This window comes from Mandrillus leucophaeus, unplaced genomic scaffold, assembly GCF_000951045.1.
Source record: "Mandrillus leucophaeus isolate KB7577 unplaced genomic scaffold, Mleu.le_1.0 Scaffold376, whole genome shotgun sequence".
NCBI lineage: Eukaryota > Metazoa > Chordata > Mammalia > Primates > Cercopithecidae > Mandrillus > Mandrillus leucophaeus.
The window spans coordinates 728798-754408 of record NW_012103987.1 but is presented as its reverse complement, the minus strand read 5'-3'; the positions used below and the strand labels follow the sequence as shown (position 1 = coordinate 754408).

Here is a 25611-nt window from a genome sequence, read left to right as displayed (position 1 = left end):
TTGGCCACACCATTAGTATTCTCTCCCAAGCATGCTTTATTATTGTTTACATGGTCAGTCTGAGAGTTTTCCAAATCTTTCTATTCTGCTTCTGTTTTAATTATTAATTCCATCTTAAAATCATTTCTCTTCTCTCTAATTTTACTGTAAGCAGCTAAAAGAGACCATGTAGCATCTCAGATGCTTTGCTGCTTAGCTATCTCTTCTGCCAGGTATTTTAGTTCATCACTCTTAAATTTCATCTTTAATAAAGCCCTAGGGCGTGGACATAATTCAGCCAGGTTCTTTGCCACTTTATAATAAAGCTGGCCTGTACACCAGTTTCCAATTCCTTGTTCCTCATTTCCATCTGAAACTTCATCAGAATTGCCTTTACTGACCATATTTCTACCAACATTTTAATCATGACCAATTAAGTAATCTCTAAGAAGATTTAGTCTCTCCCTACAGCTCCTGTCTTCTGAGTCCTCACCATAATTTCCCTTAATACTCCGTTCACAGCAATCTAGATTTTTTTTCCTTGGCTGACGCTTGAAATTCTTTCAGCCTTTATTCATTACTCCATTCCAAGGCTGCTTCCACATTTTCAGATACTTGTTTTAGCAACAGCCCAACTCCTTGGCACCAATTTCCTATCTTAAGCTATTTTATGCAGCTATAACAGAATACCTGAAATTGGGGAATTCGTGAAGAACAGAGTTTAACTTGTTACACTTCAGTATACTGGGAAGTCCAAGGTTGAGGGACTCACATCTGGAGAGGGTCTTCCTGATGCATCATTCCATGGTGGAGGGCAAAACATGGAAGGGCAAGAAAGCGCGTGCACATGTGCAAGAGAGTGCAAGAGGGAGCCAAACACACTTTTATTACAAACTCACACTTTCAATAGCACACTCACTCCTGAGATAATGACATTAATCCATTCATGAGGGCAAAGCCCTCCTGACCTAATTACCTCTTATTGGTCCCTCTTGTCAACCCTGCTGCATTGGTGATTAAGTTTCCAGCACACAAATTTTGGGGGGTACATTCAAACAATAATGCACCTGTTGAATAATTATTCTATTTATATCTTCTACTCAAATTCAAGCTTGTCTTTCACCTATTACCTTACAAAATTATATGTATCAATGTCTGAAAACCACCAGATTTATGTTAATTCAGATTATTTCATAAAATATGGCTCGGAGAAGAAGAATAGATATAAGAGGAATCTACTAATAAAATAACAGAGAACAATAAGCTCATTCTTCTATCTGTAAATTCTCCATGGGGTGACATTCTTTAAATTTGTAAGGCTCTGCCAAAGAGTTTAATATTTGAAGCAAAGGTACAGAGTAAATACCGTTTGTACCCTAACAAGAAAGAAACTAGGATTCAGAATTCTTCAGAATGTCTTATGCCAGCTATAATGGAATGTAAAGAATATTATCTATAATGACTAGATAGAAAGAACAAAAGCCATCAGTCATGTTTTAACATTTAGGGGAATGAATTCATTCAAATATGGAATATGGAAGATGTACAGGTTACTGTCGAATCTCAGTTCCACTAATAACACAAAGGAAACACAACAGAAAAAGATAGCAATATATATCGCACTGCAATTACTTTTTCTCCCCCTTTCTCTTTCATTAATTCATATATTAGGTTGAACCATAGAAAATTGTCAATATTTGGCTGTTTTTAACCTACACAAACAACAATTTTATTTGGCTCAATCTAATAAATGTCTACATTCTTTGTCACTGAAGAATGCTATAGAAAGTGAAATTTGAAGTTTGTATGTCACATAAAAAATGCATTATGCTATCAACCCAGCAGAAGTAATGAAAAAAAAATTGAAAATTGAATTCTTCCAACTTCATCATTCTCTATTTAGTTATTGTGTTCTTCCACGGATATAGATCAAAGAGGATATGCAGTCTCTTGGGAAGTGAATTAATATAATGAATGGAAATATCCAATCACATGATCAGGAAGAATAAATCTTGGAGTTGCTTTTTGGACGGCACTTATAATTTTTCTGCCTAGAGAATCAGTTAGGTCATGTCATGAGTGCATATTATTGATAAGAAACCACAGACTGCCTTGGGTAAACTCCAGAAAGAGGATCTGCTTTAAACTCAAGTCTATGTTTATCATAAGTTGATACATATTCTTAATAATACATTGACTTTTATGCATTTTTCATTACTCCTTTATCTTACGTTGTAGGATTCTTAAGGACAGAGATCATATTTTCTGTTTAGAATAAGTTGTTCTTTAATATATGAATTCCTTAACGTATAAATGGCTGTAACAGTAACATTTACTTCAATATGTGAAAAGGCCATCAGTATAGGTACTCCAATATTACTAATTCAGTTTTCTTAAAACTCCGTTCTATCATGGCTATAAACTGTTTCCTCTACTTGAGTTTAAGCTCTCTAACTAATTTTAGAGATTTTAGTTAACATGGTAAAGGAAAAGAAAGTTAGTGAATATTAAAAAAATAAATAAATCCTTAGAACTACCTCCAGACGCTGAATGATGTGGCCCTGTTTTCTTCTCTGTCCTCTACGGTCTCTGCCTTCTTTTCTTTTACTCAATCTCTGAATTCCAAGCTTGTCTGTGTTACCATAAGCTCTTTCCTACTTCAAGGCTATTGTATATGTTGTATATGTTGTGACAGTTGATATGATAACTGAGATGGCTACTAAGTGGCTAATGGATGAGGAGCATCTACAGCATGGACACACTGGACAAAGGGAGGATTCAAGTCCAGGGTGTGAGGAAGCAGGACAGAGTAAGACTTAATTAAGCTACTTAGAATGGTGTGCAATTTAAATGGTGCTATTTAAGGATAGGGGCACATTCTGAGAAATGCATCTTTAGGCAATTTCATTATGCTAGCATCACAGAGTCTACTCACACAAACCTAGGTTGTATAGCCTACTACATACCTAGGCTCCATGGTATAGCCTATTGCTCCTAGGCTAGAAACCTGTACAGCATGTGACTGTACTGAATACTGCAGGCAGTTGTAACACAGTAGTATTTGTGCATCCAAATATATCTAAATATAGAAAAGGTAAAGCAAAAATATAGCATGAAAGATTAAAAATGATACACCCAAATAGGGCACTTACCGTGAATGAAGCTTGCAGGACTAGAAGTTGCTGTGTGTGTCATGAGTGAGTGATGAGTGAATGTGAAGACCTAGGGCATTACTGTACACCACTGTAGACACTAGAAACACTGGACACTTAGTCTACACCAAATTTATAGGAATAGTTTTCTTTCTTCAATAATAAATTAACTTTAGCTTATTGTAATCTTTTTACTTTATAAACTTTTAAATTTCTTTTCTAATAATTCCTAAAACACAAACAATTCATACAGCTGTATAGAAATAGTTTCTTCTTTACGTATTCTGTAAGGTTTTTTCTATTTTTAATTTATTTTATTTTTACTTTTCGAATTTTTTTTGTTAAAAATGAAGACACTAACATTCACAGTAGTGTAGTTCTACACAGGGTTGAGATCATCAATATCACTGTCTTCCACCTCCACATGTTGTCCACTTGGAAGGTCTTCATGGGCAATAACACACATGGAGTGATCATCTTCTATAACAATGCCTTCTGCTGGAATACATCCTGAAAGACTAGCCTGAGGCTCTTTTATGTTAAGCCTTTTATTTATTTATTTATTTTTAGTAAGTAGGAGTACACTCTAAAATAATAAAAAGCATAATGTAGTAAATACTTAAACCAGTAACATAGTCATTTATTATCATTATCAAGTACTATGCAAGGTACATAATCATATGTGCTATACTTGTATACAATTGGCAGCACAGTAAGTTTGTTTAGGGCTATGATATTACTAGATGAAAGGAGTCTATCAGCTCCATTAGAATCATATGGCACTATTGCTATGTATGTGGTCTGTTTGTTGACCAAAATGTCATTATGTGGTACATGACTATGCATGCTTCCTGTAACACATTTCTCCTGACTCTTTATCTTGAGTACCCCAACTCCACCTTTGGGTCTTAATTTCTAATGTCCTTAAAAAAGTTGTCTGTCCTAATTGCTGAATGAGATTCTCCCTATTAGTTATCTGACTGCATGCTATTTGATGAGTGTTTCCATTAGAGTAGCCCCCACTTATCCGCAGGGAATACATTCCAAGACCTCCAGTGGATACCAGAAACAGATGAAAGTATGGAACTCAATTGCCCAAAATTGCCTGTTTGTGTTTTCCACCCACAAATGTAATACCTTTTCTGTCTTAACTAAGCACTTATCATGCACTGTGGCCATAACTTTTGCAGTTTGAGTGCAACAGCAAAACTAACACAAATTTATTTTTCCTTCCTCACAATTTCACAGATAGAAGATATGTTTTGATCATAGATCTTAGCAACCTCACCACATGACATTTTTTCTTTCTTATCAAGTCAATAACTTCCACCTTTCATGAAGGAAGCACTTTAAGGCTTTTCTTTGGCATATCAGAATTGCCAGCATCACTACTCTTGCATTTTGGGACAGTAATGTGACAGTTGATCTGATAACTGAGATGGCTACTAAGTGACTAATGGGTGGGGAGCATATACAGCACGGACACACTGGACAAAGGCAGGATTCAAGTCCAGGGTGTGAGGAAGCAGGAGAGTAAGGCTTAATTAAGCTACTTAGAATGGTGTGCAATTTAAAATGTATGATTTGTTTCTGGAATTTTCCATTTACTATTTTTGAACTGAAGTTGACTGCAGGTGCCTGAAACCTAGGGTAACTGAGTGAAACTGTGGATAATGGTGAGGGGAGGTGGTGGTCGGGCACGGGAGGGCTACTGGGTATGTTTGTGTACTAATTTGATATCTGTCCCCAGTAGACTGCAAGGTCAGGCATTCAAAATATATTCGCCTTTGGCAAATATTTGTTAAAATAATTGCTGGTTTATTATTATTATATTCATGGGACATATGAGTACTTCATAATAAAGGTGGATTTTCTAGTTTAATAAATAAAAAGGGATAAGAAGAATAAAGGGTTTGTAAGGCTATTCACCAAGATGTTAATCTTAGTTATCTCCTGGTAGATGGTATTATGGTACTTTTTATTTCCCCCCTTTTTTTGTGATTAATATGCAAAAATACTTATTTTTCTTTCTTTCTTTCTTTGTAAAAGTGGGGTGTTGCTACTTTGCCCAGGCTGGTCTCAGACTCTTGGGTTGAAGTGATCCTCCCACCTCAGCCTTTCAGGTAGTTGGAATTACAAGCGTGTGCCACCAAACACAGCTCTGTAGAAATATGTCTTGTGTGTAAAAATTGTTCTTATCCTTTAAAAATGCTACTGAAGGATAATGGAAGTTTTATGGATGAACTGAAATAGAAGGTTCTTAGAAGAGTCAGCTGCATGTGCACAGGCATGGACAGAATTTACAGGGGTCATATTTTGAGGAAACAGTTATCTGTCACACGTGCAGTGGAGGGTCGTCAGTATAGTGCCTGGAAAGGTGATAGATCAGATAGTTTCAGGACCTCTAACTATACATGAAAACGTTGAAACTTTTCTTGTTTTCTTTAAAAGCTCTTGTGCAAAGAGTTGACATGTCTAGATTTACGTTTGAAAATGCATGGCAGAGTGAGATAAGGATTAGGAGAGGGAGAGAGTAGAGGCGAGGGAATGATTTAGGAGGCCAGAGCAGTGGTGCAGGGCAGAGAGAGTGGTGGCCCCCAGTAGATCCATACTTGTGGGAATGTGAAGGGAGGACGAACATGAGAGATAGACACAGATAGAACCAATATGACCAAATATACACAAGAGAGATGGGGAAGAGTCAAAAAATGAGTCCAATCTTTTGAGCCTAAGTGAGTGCAATAATGCTGATGCCATTTACCATGATAGGGAACCCAAGGAAAACAGTGATTTTGAGGTTAGGAGAAAATGAGTTAGTTTTGAATCGGAGGTCACAATGGGACTTCTGGATAGGAGTGTATAGCAGGAGAGAGGTAAAAGTTAGAAATGAAGACTTGCAAGTCATTCATGTAAAACTAATAGTTGATGTCATAGTGTTATGTGAGTTTTCTCAATAAGAGAAAGCAGGGCTAGCAAAAAGAAAACCCAAAACAGAATTTTGGGAAAATACCTATTATTTGTGGACTAGGGATAAAATGTCAACAAAACAAATTGAGAAAGTGATGTTAGAAAATAATTGGGAGATTAATTTCTTATATAGAAACGTAGGGAAGGGGACTGCTAGAGACAAAGTATATAAAAAAGGGTCACATGCTTCCCAGTGTTAGAGGGTCCTAAGGTGATGATGATCATGATGATGACCATGATCATGATTGTCACTAACATTTATTGGTTGACTACTCTGTGCAAGCATGATTAGAAGGTATATAATTATTTGCATGTATTTAGTTGATTGTTCACTTAGGTTATGGGTTTTATTACAGTGTTGGAGGTATAAATCATGTTGGGATAGCTTCAGGACTTAGTGGAAAGTGGAATTAGTGATTGGCCTGATATGACTTTTTCTTAAAGCACACTTACCTGCCAAGGGATCCAATTTTCAAAAAGCACAGTCAGATTTGCCACTAACTCTACGATTCTTGTTCATAATTAATCTATTTCATTTTTTGTGCTTCTTTGATGCTTGTCATGTCCTATCAATGTTGATTGTCCTACCCCTTGTAGTAAGATTGCTTTTGATTTTGAGATGAAAAGAATTTGCTTTGTGCTGTGTTAACTAAACTTAACTGGGGACATTAAACTGCTCCACATGACAGAGAGTAAAGAGCTCTGACCCCTGGATTGCTGTAAACTCACAAGCAATTGGAGTAGTGTCAGTTTCCATGAAGGCTGGCACTGAGAGTGTGCTGGGATTCTGTTGACAGCAGTCACATTGCTCCAGAGCTGAAAAGGGAGATCCCCTACTCTGACAGTTACTTTGTATCAACTATGTTCTGCTTTGGCCTCATACATTCTGTGTTTGTTCCCCTGAGGTATCAATGAACCATAGAGTTCTCTCATAGCCATGAGACACGAGAGAATTGCTTTAGAATGAGAAGAGCCAATGTAAATTCCCCATATGGATTATTCAGATACTGACAGTGACGCCACTTTGGGATACAGCGATGATGAAGATTCCAGTGATGAAGTTCAAAGAATATCAGAGTCAGTGCACAGAAACCTATATTTGCAAATATTTTGGGATATTTTTCATGCTCTATTATTTCATTGAAAGGAATTTCTAACACATCTGAAAATGCTTAAAAAGAGGCCACTACTAAGCTGCATAGCTTTGATTGTAATTACTAATTAATCATTAGCAATTTTGTAAAAATACTTGTTAATCTGCCACACAGTAGCTACTTTTGCAGTCGTGCTTTTTAAAGTATTTATTAACTGTCACACTGAAATCAACTAATATAGAGCCACAGAACTAGATAAACGTGAGATTTTATTTTTAAAGACAATTTGCATGTTGGATGTGGACTGTTATGTGGATAGATATACATTTATTTATTATAAAAAAGCAAGTCTAGTGTGCTGAATGTTCAGAGGTAATGTGCATTTGGTAAAAGTTCTTAATTAAATAAATTGAGCATTATAATCCTACTTATAAAATTCTCTTGTGTTCAATATTTTACTGAAATGTCATGTATTCTATTAGAAATTATTAAATACCCTGATCTGTAAAAAAGTACAAATGGAAGTAGTTCAGTTTTTAAACAGTAACATTTTTCTCCTCTCTTTCCTTTTCCTACTTCTAAACCACTATGACATGAAATGCCTGCTAACTTGGTAGATGTTCTGTGTGAAACCAGTATCATATCACCTATGGATAAAAATACGTTTAATAACAACACGGAGTTATTAAGACCTTTGTATTACATGAATATGTAATATTAAATCTCTAAATTCAGATGGTATTTGCTTTACCATGGTCCTTGGATCCATAAAAGATATAAACATACATGGTAAATCAGTGTTGTCAGCTTCTATCATTGACATTCTTTCTTTAAAAGTTAGAAATTTCTACTATCTCTCCTAAAAGGAGAGATTAATACATGTCATATACTAATGTCAAGGATTAATATATACATTAATACTAGGTCACATAGTATTTTGTCTCTATCTGTAGCAGGCTTTGAGTGCACAAGAACAGAATTTATAGACACTCTCTTAGAGAGGTAAAAGCACCTTAATAATAGAAATAAAACGACACTGTCATGGCAACATGAGTTTGCCACTGAATGAGCTTGGCACTGAATAATTCTCTATTGTCAGGCAACATTATTACAAAGCAATATAGCAGGCTAGGACATAGTTATGGATGGGAATTCTAATAATTTTAAAATCAAAGTGACCCTTTCACATTCGTTTTACAATTGGAAACCCATAACTCTATTAGTGCTGGTTCTATTAACAAGTAAATATAATTTTCATAATGATGGACAGAGAAAAGTGAATACTTACTGCTCAAAGGTTATTCTACATTTTAATGAATATAGCATTTAAATCTGAGAGCAGAGTACATAAGCAGCTCACTGTTGTGGAAAGAACATGACTTTAGGGAGAGCCAGATCTGTGTTCAAATTCCAGAACTGTAACTCACTAGCTATATCTGACTTTGGGTGCATTCCCTAACCTCTATTCTCAGGTATAAATCTGATATAAGATCACCACCCTTTGTTATGTGCAACAAATGATATTTGTATGAACTGTTTAATGTTGTTCTCGGCATGTACTATGTGCTCAATAAATGGCAAATATTATAATGTACTGTTTAATATGTTGGGTTTTTTTTTCCCCATTGTGATGCTTCTTTCCAGTTTTAATATATGTCACATTACTAGGTACTACACCTGGCTCTAGACCATACTTATTTTTCTTTTTAAAATGAAATTTTCTATTTCTGTTAACTATGTCACTCTTCTGATCTTTGATATTTTCCCCAATCTACATTTAAAAATACCAATGTATCTTCTTTTTCTTGCATGGAAATTGCATTCAACTTTAAAAGTATATCCAATTTAGGCCAGATAATATGATGAAATTCTGAAATATTGTAAATTTCTGATAAATACATTCTTAAAAATGTATATGCACAGAACATATCTTCAAAATGAAGCACTATTTTGTGTTTATTATATTTTTAAAGAATGTGGGCACTTTCTTAATAGTCAAATGGAAATATATTTCAGGGAAAGCTAAATTTAGTATTATATTTCCTATGCTGTGATGGTGGTTTGTTTATTATTGTTGTTCGTTCATTTGTTTTTGGCTGGCAGCAGTTGGTAGTAACTTGTGCTGCCATGAACAACTAAGAAATAAGTCATGCACATAATTGATGAAGAACCCAAGGAGCACTACAGAAGTTTTCTGCCTGTTATGTTCATTTCACCAAAAATTCCCCTAAGAAAGTGATAATGAAGTGAAAATACATTGTTTACATCTGTGGAGCAGAAAGAAAATCTCCTCTGTGTTTCTGGATAGGAGTGTTTTTTGAAACACCAGATAGAGCCTCCACAGAGACAGGCATGCAGGTGTTGAGGATGAAAAGAATGAGAAATAATAAACAGCTGAACACAGTTCAGCTGGGTCAGGCACTATGTTAAACTTACCTTTGATTATCTCATTTGATACCACACAGTGAGTGGCTACTCTTATTCCCATTTTACAGATGAGGAAATTGAGGCTTTCATGTAACCTGTGAATGGAGGTGGGTTTAACACCAGAATAGTGCAACTCCAAAGCCTGAGCTCTGCCTTCCTACCCCAGGGCTCAGAAGTATGATGGATGTCTGTGCCATAACTGCTTTAAACACTAAGCATCTTGTATGTGTGAGGCATTCGGGATGAAATGGGGAGCAAAGCCAGTCATGGTCCCTGCCCTTATAGGCTTTAGTGGAAGGAAGACAGAGTTATTAAGCAAATGACTACATAAATACACGTATTAATATAAATTACAAATGGTGATACATGCTTGGATGGAGAGATATGTAGCACTATGAGAACAGATGCATAGGAAACCCAACCTGGCCAATTCAAGGTGGCATCTCTGAGGAAGGGGTACGTAGACTGGGATTGAAGAGATAAAAAGGGGTGAACTAAGCAAAAATTAGAGAGGAACTTCCCAGGCCTAGGGAAAGTATGTTAAGAACTCATGGCAGGAGGGCAATGATGTGTATTAAAAGGAGGACAGTGGCTGGGTACAGTGGCTCACGCCTGTAATCTCAGCACTTTGGGAGGCCGAGACAGGTGGATCCCCTGAGGTCAGGAGTTTAAGACCAGCCTGGTAACATGGTGTAACCCCATCTCTGCTAAAAATACAAAACTTAGCCGGGCATGGTGGTGGACACCTGTAATCCTAGCTACTTTGAACCTGGAAAATGAAGGTTGCAGTGAACCGAGTGTCACTGCACTCCAGCCTGGCCAACAAGAGCAAAACTCCATCTCAAAAAGAAAAAAAAAAAGAAAAGGGAGGCCAGTTTGACCAAAAGGCAGGGAATGTGAGGAAAACACTGGGAGGATTGTACTGCAAAGTAACGAGACAATAACAAAAACTTTAAAGTTAGGATAACGTAGTATGATGGTGGGCGGATTCAAATATGTACAATAATTGATAACATTTTTAAAAAACAGGGCAACCATTAAGAACAAATGAAAAGAAATGTTACTCATAAGGAAAACACAATATGAAACCCATAAGAATACATTTTTTAAATATCAGGACCCAAATGAAAGAAGTTATGAAATTGTATTTAAAGATACGAAATTATATCTGAACAAGTAGAAAGTCATGCCATGTTCTTATAGGGAAAAATTAATATCATCAGAAACTCCTTGCTTTGATACCAATGAATAAATATTAATATAATACAACTTTACTAAAATCCCAAGGTGGGTATTTCAGAAGTGGAAGATTATTTTAAAGTCTATATGAAATAATGAATGCTTAAGAATATCATCAAGGAATTTCTCAAAAATAATAAATGCTTAAGAATATCATCAAGCTGTTTCTGAAAAAATAAAAAGGATTTTAGTAAGGGAGAACTTGCTTTGCCAAATATGAAATACAAATAGTTAATTTAAAGCAATAGTAATCTAAACAGCATGGTATAGCAACAGTGAAAGACAAAGAGATCAGTGAAAAATAGAGTTTGGAAATATATTTCAGAATGTAGTGTGTTTCAAAAGTATAAAAATTCACTGTGAGCATCTTTATTCTCAAAGCTTTAAGAGTCTGTTATTAGAGATGTAATGTTTTTGGGTTTTTAGACTGTATTATTAAGGCTATATTATTTCATATGTACATATCTCTTTAATATATTTCAAACATATTAATCATTATATTAACTTAGAAATTTATTATTTTTGAAAAAAGTAAATTTTCAACCATCACTTATTTTGTAATTTTTAAATTATTTTTTAAAATTCTCATGGGTACATAGTAGGTGTACATTTTTTTGTGTACTTAGGTGTACGTAGTAGGGGGTACAGGAGATGTTTTGATACAAGCATGCAATGTAAAATAAACCCACTGTGGAGAATGGGGTATTCACCCCCTCAAGCATTTATCCTTTGAGTTACAAATAATTCAATTACATTCTTTAAGTTATTTAAAAATATACAATTGTGTTATTATTGACTATCGTCATCGTATTGTACTATCAAATAGTAGGTCTTATTCATTCTTTCTGGTTTTTTGTACCTATTAACCATGTTACCATGACAGTGATATTAATTTTTAACTAGCTGAAAATTAATTGTGAATATTAATTTATCAAATCCACCTTTATTGAATCAAACATAAGATTGCAGGATAGGTTTTCAAAGGTTTAAGAAGTTGATAGATACGAATGCAGTAACAAATTAAATGCTTCTAAAGAGACAATATATACATGTTTCTATCAGTGTGACTTAAGATTTGTCAAATACTCTTAAAGAGCCATAACCTCTGATATAGATGAATGGCTATGTGCCATAAGTTGCCAAAACATTAGCCACATAAATACAGGGTCTTTAAAGTCAGGAAATGATTTAAACAGATCAATTGTTCTCAAGGATATAATGATAAATTCATATACAAATGGATAAAATATTCAATTTCTAGAAGTATAGCTTCAAATTCTTTAAAAACTCGTCTGTATTTATGTTTGTTACTATCTTGATCATTAACCAACTATTTTATTAATTTCTCCAAAGCGAATGATATCAAATTTGTTCTACTTGTGTGAGTGAAATTTCAAATTTGAAAATTGTAGCTACTGGATTGTAACTGTAGGATTTGATAATTAATGACAAGGGTAAGATGATTCCTCAGAAAAAAAATTTTGAAACATGAACAAAGCTTAAGCCTGGAGGTGGATAAATCAGAAGCGTTTATATAATGTAAATTGTTTCCTGAATTAATCACAATGGACACTGTGCTTTGATATTAAACATTATTTTATTTGAATGTCTCTATTTTTTTATATAGGGAAGATGTGAGAACAGCAAACGTAATTGCTGCAGAAGCTGTAACCTGCCTTGTGATTGACAGAGAGTAAGTACATTGTTTTATTATGTGAATTACACACTCATATCAGCAACACACACGAGTTCTTGGAATTAGACACCATTTTATGGAGCTATTAATACTTGTTTTATATCTTTTCATTTTTAAATGAGTTCTATAATTGATTCTCATTCCCTATTATTCTTAAAAGTGGCTGGCTCTGCCATTCTATCTTTGTGATCTTTAACAAGGTACTTAACCACTGTGAGCTTCAGCTCAGCTCATTTGTATACCGGGGTAATGAAATATCATAGGGGTATTTTAAGGATTAATGAGAACATATGAGTAAAGCATTTGTCCAAGTGTCTTTTACTCAGGAGGTACTCAACCAATGCTAGTTAGTTTTGTAAATTTTTAGAATTATTCTTCCATTTTTGTTAAGAAATGGATTGTCTTTGAGTAGTTTTAGTTATCCCCTCTATTCTCCTATCTCTAGACTTCCATAATAGAAGCATTTAGGGAAGAAATTTTGAAGAAATAATCAGTTCTGGACATCAGCATATATTTAAGGCCATTAAAATTTGTCTGATAATGTCTATCCCTGTTTCTTCTCTCAATTCTGGCTTGCTCTTTTCATTACCTGGATGCTTTATAAGTTAAACTACAAATGTCAGATTATTGATTCTCCAAGACCATGGTTAAAATGCATATGTACTTTCTGGATGCAGTCCAACAGACTTTTCTTCCTTGTGATGTATGTGGTTAAATTCATCAAAATAGCCAAGTACCTGACCCAAGAAGGACTGTAAAACATCCATTTTAGTGGAGCCATTATAACTGGAATAGGCAGTGAGTGACCACGTAGAATGAACCCGAGGGGCCAGGTATGATCAGCCTAGAATGATGGAGCTGGACGCCGAGCTCAGTGGGCTCCAGATGGAAAGGAATTCTACTTGATTTAGAAATCTCACTTTTAGAGGTCCTTCTATGCTGGATTGCCAGAACCAGAGCAGAGACACAGTTGCAGATTGATGATAATATCCGTGTGTATTTCTGAAATTGTTATATTTTGTGTGGTTCCCAAAAACAATAATTACCAATTCACTCTTCTATTCAACTCACATTTTACTGAGAATCTACTATGTGAAAAGCATTGTCCTAGAAGAAGATTCAAAGGAGCAGCACAGATGCTGGTTTTAGGAGCTAGCATCTAATAGAGATGTGGCCTATACAAATATAACCATGATACAAGGCAAACAATGAGTTCAGAATAAAATTTTAAGGGAATTCAGAAAAGAGAGCGAGTACTTTTGAGAAGAGTCAGGAAGATCTTCGTGGAAGAAAAGGTATTATTAGGTGGATGTGGAAGTATAGGAAAAGCAATATAAATATGGTGACTAGCTTAAGAAACACTCATAGGAAAGCTATCCGCCATTTACACTGGCTACAGTGAGACTGTGTAAAGGTGGTTGGAGGAGGTGTTGTAACAGGTTCACAAGCATGCTGGCACTGGTTCACTGAGAAAATTGAATGTTGGGGTAAGGGCAGTTCCGACCATTTTATGCAGCAAAAAGTTATCACTATAATAATGGATTTAATAGACTAATCTGAGAATTCAGTGTAAAACGAATTAGAGGGAGAGGTTAGAGACAAAATATTTGGTTAGGAGTCTAAATTCAGTTGGTGATTATAAGACCATTTGTAGGAGGAACCCATAAGAAACAAAGAGGTAAAACCAGAAGGTTTCATGTCTTACTGAAAGTGAAGAGCAAGGGAGAAATTAGGGATATATTTGGAATAGAAAAGATGTAAAAGGAAAATAGAAAAATCAGTTTGGTAGGTACAATGACATTTCACTAAGAGTGTAATGCATTGAACATACAATATCGAACACTCAAGAATGGATGCCCTGTAGGAGACAGGAAATGTGGGACAGAAACTTTTATTAGAATTAAGTTAAAATTAACGTTATAATTGCCTACATGTGGTTAGCCGCTAAAGCTATGAGACAGGACAGAATTGCGTGAAAGAATCGAGAAGAAAGAGTCAAGGCTAGATTTGGAGAAATCCTTTCATTTAAGCATTAGTCAGGGAAAGTAAAACCAGTGAAGAATAATGAGATGCTAGAAAGCAGAGTAGTGTAGGAGACTTCAGAAAGCAAGAGGATATGTCATGAGAAAAGAGATAATCACAGTGTTATAAGCTGAGAGGCATGCAGATAGAGAAAAGGGCAATAGGATTAGTAACCTGGGAGAAAACAGTTTTATTAAAGCGTTATGAATGGAATCCAGATTACCAAGTGTGACTAGGTGAAAAGGAAGTGAGAACACTGAGCCTACAGTATACAAGTATCCAGGAAGATGGAGCGAATGAAATACTAAAGGGGATATTTGATAAATGGTGCCCCAGGGGAGGAAATTGTGGGCAAATGAGGAAAGGTTCTTGGAGAGCACATATATATGTATTTTTGAGTTTCTGAAAAGTGAAAAAGAGGCAAGGTAGAAAATTTGTAGAGAAATGCTGGGTTGTAGATAAGGATAGTTATGGGAACTTGGATGGATTTAATCTTGCCTCTTTTAAAGTATAAAACGAGGAAATCTAGTGAGGGGAGGAATGAAACTGAAGCTTTGCCCTAATCCTAATTTTCTCTCCTTATCCAAACGTAGGCATATACAATGTACACTAACAAGTGAATGGATGTGGTCAAAGCTCAATACTTGAATCTTGACTGCACCATTTTACAAGAATATGGGTAAATTACTTAAATTCTGAGTCTCAGTTTTCCTGTCTGCAAAATGGAATAACATTATCAAAATCGTAAAATTTATTTGAAAATCAAATGATTTAACATAGGTAAATGTGCATGCACAACACAATACATGAAGTGAGCACTAAATAAATATGCCCTTCCTCTTCTTACAGAAGGCTCAGGATTCCCTTACTTTTAGCCGTATTTCTCTACTTGGCATTGGTTTATCTTCAGGGTTATATACGGAGAAGACACCTTGAGAGAGGTCTTCCTTAAGCACAAATGCAGAAAAATCAGCTTGAGTCTAAGAATTGAAAAAATGCATTTGTATACTCTTAGCAGAGAAGTTGGGCTTCTGACCAAATGTTGAATTCACAGCTTTGTTTTTTAAAAAATGAAACTGTAACTGAAGGATCCTGTCAAAAGCCTGCTGCTGATACCTAATTTATGGCCAATTAGAAGAGCACCAGGGCTTCATCCCATGCAAACAGATGGCAGACATTAGCACTGTCAACAAAAGTAGCTTCCTTCACAAATTTACAAGCGAGGTACCATGTTCCATAAGCCAGTGATTATGCTTTATCATTCCAGAGGGAGAGCAAAAGAACATTATTGTAACTAATCATGCATGGTCAGAATTTTTTTAAGTGCTCATTGACAAACCAGAAGATGATAAACAGATACATGGTGTCCTCAAAGGCATTCTCTGAATATTGGTTTCTTGTAGTTTACTTGTATCTTAATAAGTATCTGTGGTGATGTCAAAATTTATGAATATTGTATAAAAAGAATATTAGTCTAACACAACCATCCATTAATAAATTCCTTAAATATATAAGAAACAATTAAGTACCTTTGGTACCTCTTATTTTGGAATCTATGAAAAGAAATAAATATAAAACTAAGTTCAGCCATCCCTTAGTATTCATGAGGGATCGGGTCAAGGACCCCCTTTAGATACCAAAATCCACAGATGCTGAAGTCCCTCATATAAAATGACATAGTATTTGCATATAACCTATGCATGTCTTCCCTGTACTATAAAATATATCTAGGTTACTTATAATACCTAATAAAAACTAAGTGCTATGTAAAAACTTGTTATACTACATTGTTTGGGAAATTACAAGTAAAAATTTCTATGCATGTTCAGTAAAGATGTAACCAATGTCTTTTTTAGCTAAATACTTTTGATCTACAGTTAGTTGAATCCACAGATACAGAATGCATGAATACGGAAGACTGACTGTATACTTTTGTATTCTGTAATCAGTTATGCAATGTCTGCTTATTCACTGTTATGGGAAACTGTTTAAGCTAAAAGTTCTATTAAGATAATTGATTTTTTGACACATTGAGGATCATTTTGATAATTGTTCAAAGACAGCAACTTGTAATTATTAGTAAACCTTAAAGAGGTATATATTTTCCCCCAGAAAATTAAGATTTAAATTATCAGAGTCCTAACTCTATCCCTGATTCACTGTGTAGCCTCTGAGATACAGCCATACTGGTTATGAAAATTGAAACATTTTCATGCTGGATGGTAAATAGCACTGGTCTGAGATCCCTGCGTGTCTCTCCCAGTCCTCTGCTGCCCCAGTTGTCTGATTGCCCTCTACTCCTAGGACATTCTAGATCCTTCTTTAATCCAGCAAGTAAGGAGGTGACATCTGGCAAAAACCAGGACCATCGTCCATTTTTGTTGGTCAGTTCCTGGGCCCTACTGGCCACTAATTATCTTCCCTTTCACCTCTGATAATGTCAAGCTAAAATATAATATCCTATTACCAATTCTTTTCATGCTTTTGCTTTACCAGGCCCATTGTTTAAATGAAATCAATTAGAAAGAAAACAGAGGAACTTTTTTGGCTGTCATGGGAGTAAGACTCCTAAAGGATCCAGTGGTCTTCATTCTTTCCCTCAGAATCACTCCAGTGATTCTTGAGGCCCTCATGGGACCCTAGAAGATACTAAGAATGAAATGATTTATATAGCATATATGCCTGATGATGTCCCTACCATCAGTGACACTCTGTGATGTTTTCTTATACCATGCGGGCAGTTTATTTTTATTGGGACAGTCTAGGAAGTAGAAACCAAGAACTAGTCCAGAGCAAATGCAATGTGATAGAGCATAAAAATGATGAAATTAGAAGGAAATGTCAAGCATAAGATTGTATGGCATTGCAAGTAGCAGTCTCTGAAACTGAGATATCTCTAGATATCAGGGAAGACTGGGTTACCATGTTCAAGTTTTTGACCTCCCCAAACTATAGTCACCTGACATAGTCATATGCCATATATTTAAAAATGTACCAAGACTCTTGCCATAATTGGGGAGCAACTCATAACACCAAGGTTGATCCCAAGGTCCGTAATAATAGAGTAGCAAATAGATTACTGAGGAAGATTAGACACAGAGAAAAACATCACTGGAGTCAGCAAACTAAAGACTATTCCTTGGCACCCAGACTGGTGCCTAAGTATTAAAACTGGGTATGTTTTAATACATATGGCATTAGAGCTGGACTAGGCAATTTTTATATTTATTCATAGAGAAAGATAAGAAGGAATGGCTGATTACTGTGTCAGGTACTGGGATAATAGGTGAACAAGACACAAATTCAAAATAGGTTTGAAAACTGAGTATATAGAACCAGCTGAAATAGAAACAAATTGGTGTCTGTATTAGAATGGTTTTTTGTTCCCTTACCAGTGCTAGTAGGAAAGCCTCACTGCCTTCCACGTGTAGCCTCTGTTAAGAGCGCGTTTGTAACTTTAGCCACAACAGCATCAGTCCCCAAGGATGAGATGTCTGATGCTCCTATCTATCTGAATCTCCTCCAAACTTTATTGCTTATGGTGAGTTTGTGCCTTCCTCCATTACCTGTTACCACATTTATTCAGATATTCAACTCCAAGTTCCAGGGGCAAAGAAACAGAAATACTGAATCCATGCTCTAGGTTAGGAAGATCACGCAGTGAACCAGCCATGCAGGAACCTGCATGACCATTGGAACCCAGAGTGCCAAACGGGATAGAAATAAGTGGAGAAAATAGTATTTATGTAACTCTTCTTAGGGAGGGTGTTATAGGTGTTTCTGATAAGCAACTTGGGTCTGGGGGATAAGGCTCACCAAAGTGCGTACTCAAGGAAGAATGGATGATCACTAAACTGCCTGGTAGGTTGTATTAAGTGCGGGAGTTTTATCTTCTGAGTGGGATCTTCAGGCAAGAAGCTATTATAGAACTATATGACTCAAACAAGGGGTTGGCAAACTTTTTCTGTAAAGAGCCAGATAGTAAATGTTTTAGGCTCATGGGACAAATTACCTTTGTTTCAGCTACTCAACTCTGTCTTTGCTGTGCAAAAGCAACCAAAGATGATATGTAAATGAATGAGGACAGATGTGTTTCAATAAAGCTTTATTTAGGGACATTGACATTTGAATTTATATCATTTTCTTATGTCAGGAAGTATTATTCAGCATTTGATTCTGTTCTCATCATTAAAACTTGTAAAAATCATTCTTATCTCATGGCCATACCAAAAATAAGCAGCTGACAGAATTTGGCCTGTTGGCCATAGTTTCTTGACCCCTGACTTAAGCAATATTGGAAAGTGAAGGGCTATCCATAGTTGTCCTGCTCCAGTTTTTCTCCATCTTGTACTCAGCTTTTTAAAATAAAGCAAATACGTAAAAAGAACTGATTTGAAGCGTCTGATCAGCACTGCCCGTGGTGTCTTCCAGTGCTGCTCCTCCTGATGCCATCTATCTGTTTGTCTTCCAAACACTGGCACTCTTTACTCCATTCCCTCAATTTATTCACTTTACTCTTCTGTACACATCTTCTGTAACTCTTTTCCATTGTATCCCCCTCCCACTCTACTCCCCATGCACACACCTCTTTTTATTGTTGATTCCTGCACCTCTTAATTCCACTCTTGCCTTCTCTAGAAGTTTGCTTCAGGCTTTGCATCAATTTGATAATAGCTAACTAGAGATTAAAATGGTTCTCTGCAATAGTTATTAGCATTATAACATACCTCTGAGCAATGAAAAATTGTGAAAATCCAAAAGAATATTTTAGAATGTCAGGTGCCATTGGGGGAGAGAAGAGGGACAGTAGAGGGGAGATTTGGGGACAGCAAACCCTTGCAGGCACCACTCTAAGTTCACCAACCAGGTCAGTCTCAGGAAGAAACATGCACCCAATGGTGATTTGCCCACCTAGGTCACCTGTATTCTTCTTCTCATATAGCTTATCACTCTGTGTCCACATGATAGGACTGTATGAACTCCACATGTCACATCGCCTGTTGTCACATTGCTTAACTAATAGGATGATAAACTTAAAATATTTCACAGCCTCAGCCTTTCCTCCAGCCTAAGTGGATTTTATTTTGGTTCATTTTCCAGAATAAAATCTAGGGTGATGTGAGGATATTGGCAGGATGATCACAGGAAAACAAATGTGCCTTGTTAGAATGGTGTCAGCTGCAATTATTTGAACTTGTCTTTTTTTACAGAGCTGTTATTGACTGGTGTGTTTTTCAAAAAATATGTATTAAGCAGGAAAGATAAAATCCAGAGGTTTAGAAGGAAGAGTGACATTATCTTGGTTCAATTTAATGATGTGAGTTGAATTATAGCATGCCCTGAACAAGCATGATCTAACAACAAAATAAGTATATTCTCATTGGAAAAGGAGTATACCCTGAGACAACATTTGTGGTTTAAAGTCATGGAAAGAGACAGTTGAGACAACTCCTCACATGTTTGCCTGGCTTTAAAATGGTATTAGACATTCATCCTATTGCAAGTCCTTATAACAATGATATACAGCATCACTGACTGGGATGCCCAGACTGTTGGTTCATCTGCTCAACCAGAGCTTACTGGTTACCTGCCATATGTGAACCATCCAGACATCTAGTATTTGGGGTTTTAAAGGCAAATATTTGAATATTATATGCTTATTTCCATCTCTGTTATATGGATAATTTCCAGCAATAATCTGTTAAGCCACAAACTTACAAAGGTCCTCATTAGTAACCTTTTGACTCTGCTCAAAGTAAAAGAAGTCCAATCTCAATTTTTAATATGCTGGTAAGCCATTGATCAAAATTTAACACACTTAAAAAATTATTGTTAAAAATTTTATATGGTCAGTGGATAAGTCTGAAAGTCATAGAAGAGATTTAAGAAGGAGAAGTAAAAGGGAACCTACAAACCAGGGCTTACCAAGCATTTTCTAGAACAGGCCAAACAATAAATATTTTCAGCTTTGTGGGCCAAACAGTCTCTGGCATGAAAACTCAACTCTGCCATTTCTCCCAAGGACCATAGTCGTCTAACCCCTTTTATAAATAAATAAGCTTATTTTACAGATGAAGAATTTGAGGTCCAGAAATGTCAGGTATACTCAAATCACACTGTTTAGTAAGATTAATCAGTACAGATTGGGTATTCACATTCTTATATTATAATGCATTCATTATATCTCAGGATTTTAGAAAATAATGAGAATTTAAAAAACCTCTCTTCCGGATCCTTTAGTTCAAAAATGGGGAATTTGAGTCCCAGAGGGAGTACAGATTGTCCGAGCTCTTTAATGTCAAGGGCGGATTACAGCACAGGCCTCATGACATCTGTTTCAGTGCTTTTTCGCATGCCCCACATTATTCTGTAAATGACTAAGACAGAAAACTCATACATTTATTAATTCAATAAGCACATACTGAGAGTATCAGGTGAGTTTTATGCTCTAGGCTCAGTGCTATGATATATAGGGATGTCTAAAAACAGTTTCCCTCAAGAATCTTAGAGTCAAAATGAATAAATCATGATATTGTCAAAAAAGTCCATCTGAAAAAGAGGAATTGATGGCTTATGAATTGAACTAAAATATTTTCACTGAATTAAATCTTAATCTAATTCTAGTTCTAAATATACGTAGATATATGGATCTATATAGATATCTTTCAACACATAAATAGACAGATCGATCAGTGGTAAAATATTTGAGTTCCAAATGACTCTTCAAATGGATAAGACCCTCACGAGTCACATCTCCATCATCCTGACTGAACAATTGGAATTACAGAATTCAAAGGACAATTTTATCAATTCAGCTAATAAATTTATTTCATTAAAAACATATGGGCCCTTCCTAGCTCACTCCCATCATATCCCGTAACAACTGTGACTCGCCTGTTGATTTTCATTGTACCGTCTTTTTACTTCCATACCATACATTTACAACACTTGTTTATCTATATTGACTTACAAACTATAAGCTTAAGGAGGACAGGACTATGTTTATTTGGTTCACTGCTGCATCCACAATTAGCACAGTATCAGGAAATATAATAAGCACCTACTATCCATTGAAATGAATGAATAAATGATGCCATTTAATCTGAATCTAATCAGCATGTAGTAATTTGAGCAGCAAAGTGTTATGATAAAAAATTAGTAACTATAATAGGGGACTGGAATATTAAGGGATTACCTAGTAAAAAGCAAAGGAAGCTTTAGAAAATATAGAAATAGCAGATATAAAGAGTATTCACTAACACTACTGTGAGAGAGCACCCAGTGAAGACACCTCCCTTCTTGCCCCCCCACCACCCTTCCCCACTCCACCCTGCTGAGGTTGAGAGCTAGACCTTGTTATAGAGCAGGGTTCCTGAAGCACACCACTATTGACATTTGGGGTCAGATGGTTGTTTTTTGTTGGGGCAGGGGGCTGTCATGTGCAATGTAGGATGTTTGACAGCATCCTGACCTCTACCCACTAAGTACTAGTATCCCTCACCTCTCCAGTGTGACATTCAAATGCATGCCCTGAGCAAGCACTGCCAAATGTCCCCTGGGGGGTGAAAATCACCCCCTATTAGGAAGGATATAGTCATTTCTTACTGGATGGCAGTGAAGTCTCTGTGATGCCAAGCCAATAGAACTTGTACCATAAATCTGCACTGTAGGGTGCAGGAAAGCTCTGTAAAGGGAGGTATAAAACCACCTGAGGGGAAGTCCACTGGGGAAGCTGCTGGCTGCCATGTACTGTAGTATCCCAGACACGAGAGAAACCTCAAGAGCCTACCAAGAACACTGGAACCAGGAAGCCGAACCTTTTGTCCTTGAAGTATCTCTCCGATGCCCTCTGCCGACAAAGTTTCAGTGCCAGTCAACCCGATCCACTTTTACAGAGCAGATGAAAGAGTAAATTTGGGACTGAGAGGCAATAAATCAATTATCAATACAGATTCCAAACCAAATCCTATTCTGGGATCCGGAGATATAAAGGTGAATAGCAAAGTCTTCTCCTTCTTTGGATTAACTCTTGGTCCAAACAGATGCATTCAAAAATCAGCATGAGAAACTGCAGTTCGGGTAACAACAAAATACTTGGGGAACATTGAGGATGGAGGAATATGTTTGGCCGGTAGCATCCCAGAACTTCCTGGACAAAATAACATGAGAGCCAAGTCGTTAAGTTTGAGTAGGTATATTACAAGCGAGGAAGGAAGGGTAAGGACAGCTACTGCTGAAGGAAGGACTTGTATGGAAGACAAGGAATTTAGAAAGACTTTTATACTGTAATAAGGGCAGTGTGGCAATAACACAGGATTTATGGGACAAGGAACTGGATAATTAGATGGAAAGCTGGAAGATGTGTTTGGAAAGAAGAGATGGGGATAGATAGTAAATAAATATCCTAGTATCTCAAACTGAAATAATCTAGATTTATTTGGGGGGCAATAAGCAACCAACAGAACCATTGGAACTGTATTTTGTATGTGTTTTGTAAGGAAGAGAGTAGGAGATTAATTACAATGGGTAGGAACTCAAACAGGCAGACTTTTAAGATATTGCTGCAGTAGTCCTAAAGAATGTTCATTAGAGCTTAAGAGCCTAAACTTTAGTCAAGGGCTGGGCACAGTGGCTTATGCCTGTAATTCCAGCACTTTGGGAGGCCGAGGCGGGTGGATCACTTGATGTCAGGAGTTCGAGACCAGCCTGGCCAACATGGTAAAACACTGTCTTCACCAAAAAATACAAAAATTAGCCTTAGCCTAGCATGGTGGCACACACCTGTAGTCCCAGCTACTTGGGAGGCTGTGGCAGGAGAATTGCTTGAACCCAGGAGGTGGAGGTTGCAGTGAGCCGAGTCCGCATCCTTTTACTCCACCCTGGGCCACAGAGCAGACTCTGGCTCAAGACATAAAAATAAAAATAAGAATAAATAAACTTTGGTCTAAAGTAGATTTTCATGAATAATTAAATGTGAAGGATGAAAGGGAAGAGTTTCTAGCTTAGGAGACTTGGATGTATTTAATAAATAAAGAACAAACAATAGATGTATATACTAGATAAAGAATAGATCAAGATAGAGCAGGTTGAGATGGAAGTAACTGGATGATTCAGTTATGGATATGTTAAGTTCAGGCTGCCGACGTGGTATGCAGATAGTCAGCAGATGTCCATTGGCAGTTAGAAATGTGGGTTTTGTTTTGTTTTACTTTTTACAATCAGATGATGAATGGAAATTGATGTTGGAGTTCATAATCATTTTAAAAATATAATAATCACAGCTTTGATTATGTTAATTACAGTTATTATTTTGTTTTGCACCAATGAATAAATAATTCATTTTTCCTGTAAATGCTTGCAACCTTACTATATTTCTAAGGCTGGCATTTTTGTCCATTGGATGCTATAAAACTTGTTATTTAGAAATTCACAATGTCTTTGGAACTCACAAACAAGTTGTATGAGTGAATAAGAAAATACAAAACATTTCGGTTTCTAAATCATAAATATCCATCTTAATTTCTTCAATTAAAAAGATAATTGAAATTTTATATTTGAAAATCTCTTTACCTTTTTTATGTACAACATTTGACTGTTTATTTGAGGAGACGTTATAATGCTTCTTGTGTTCCAGAGGTAAAGCAGGGAGGGGAGGAAACCAGGATTTACTTCTGAGAGAACCTTAGCAATCAGTTTAAAAATTCACTGTATAGTCATGAAGTTTGAGAATTGAATTCTGCTTTAGACATCCACAGCACTTTTTTGGTAGAGTTAAATGGTTTTGCTAACTTTCGTATTCACATTTCCCTGGTGAGATAGTTATTACAGGCCCAGCTGGGTCTTAAAGATCTAAGACTTTTCTTTTCTTTTCAATATGTCTAGCAGTTGGTACTCGTTTTGAAACTCATAGCATAGATGTATGAATTGGATTGGCATCAGCCACAATAACAGTGAAACTTCATTCCCAGAGAGCTTTGTTTACAAAGGAGGACTTTTTACAATTTACTTCTTTGCATAAAGTGTAGTGATCATATTAGCCATTGCTTTGCTACGGTCATATAATTGAATTAGTTTTAAATGGAAAGTCAGACTAGGAAAGGCAAATCATGATTTGCCTTTAATAGGCAAAAAGGGTGTTGTCCTCCTAGCTGCACTGGAGATAGTACCTTGTCATCTAAACAAGAAACCCACTTGGGCTGAATAACATATTTTATTTAATTATTTTGCATTATTCCCATAGGGTTCACTTTAAATCTTCTCCCTTTTTTTACCTTTCTAATATAGTCTACGTTATACGATTACAAATGTAATAACTGTTTGTTTTAAAAAGATTGGAAAGCATAGAGACATATAAATACAATCCTGCCATTCAAAGGGAATTACAGTTGATAATTTCATATGTCCTTAAATAGTGAGATAATTCTGCCTAGATATTTTTCTCCTGCTTTGCCTACATTCTGGGGCAGCATTAATAAATCACATACATAGAGATAGAGATATTAATATATACAGATAGATGCTAGATCTACTATAGATAAATAGTCATTAATTTCTCTCACAGCAGACTTGCAAGGAATTTTTTTTTCCTCCATTTCAAAGGTAAACTAAGCTTCAGATAGCCAAACTGTCATGTTGCAAAACATACATCTTGTAAGTAATGGTTTTTTGAATATAATACTATTTTCAAAGCCTGTTATAGCACATTACTTTACCACATTGCATTAGCAATTTACCATGTTAATAAAAACACCTCATGTATAATTGAGTTTCTTTGTTATAGTTTCTTGACTGTGTTTGAGCATTTAAGCTCATTTTAATTTTTTTATTTTGTAAGGAATTCTCTGTGTTAAACTTTATCCGCATTTTAGAAATATACAGTACTAGAATTACTGATTCAAAGGATATGTATTTTTTAAATTATTTTCTAGAATCATTATACAGTTTACTCTCCAGTGACAATATATGAGAACATCTGTTCCACTGCACCCTTGCCAGCTTAAGTTTTTGGTTGGAACAACATGACTGGGGCAAATCA

At 36.0% G+C, this 25611-nt stretch overlaps 1 protein-coding gene across 1 annotated transcript in view; it reads left to right on the top strand.

Annotated features, from left to right (window-relative positions):
- PRKG1 (protein kinase, cGMP-dependent, type I) overlaps positions 1 to 25611 on the top strand; it is a 1334865-nt gene that overhangs the window by 1160686 nt on the left and 148568 nt on the right. The window contains exon 8 of the mRNA XM_011990275.1: positions 12486 to 12551. Within this exon, the coding sequence (XP_011845665.1) occupies positions 12486 to 12551 (66 nt within the window). The remainder of the gene's footprint in view (positions 1 to 12485; positions 12552 to 25611) is intronic.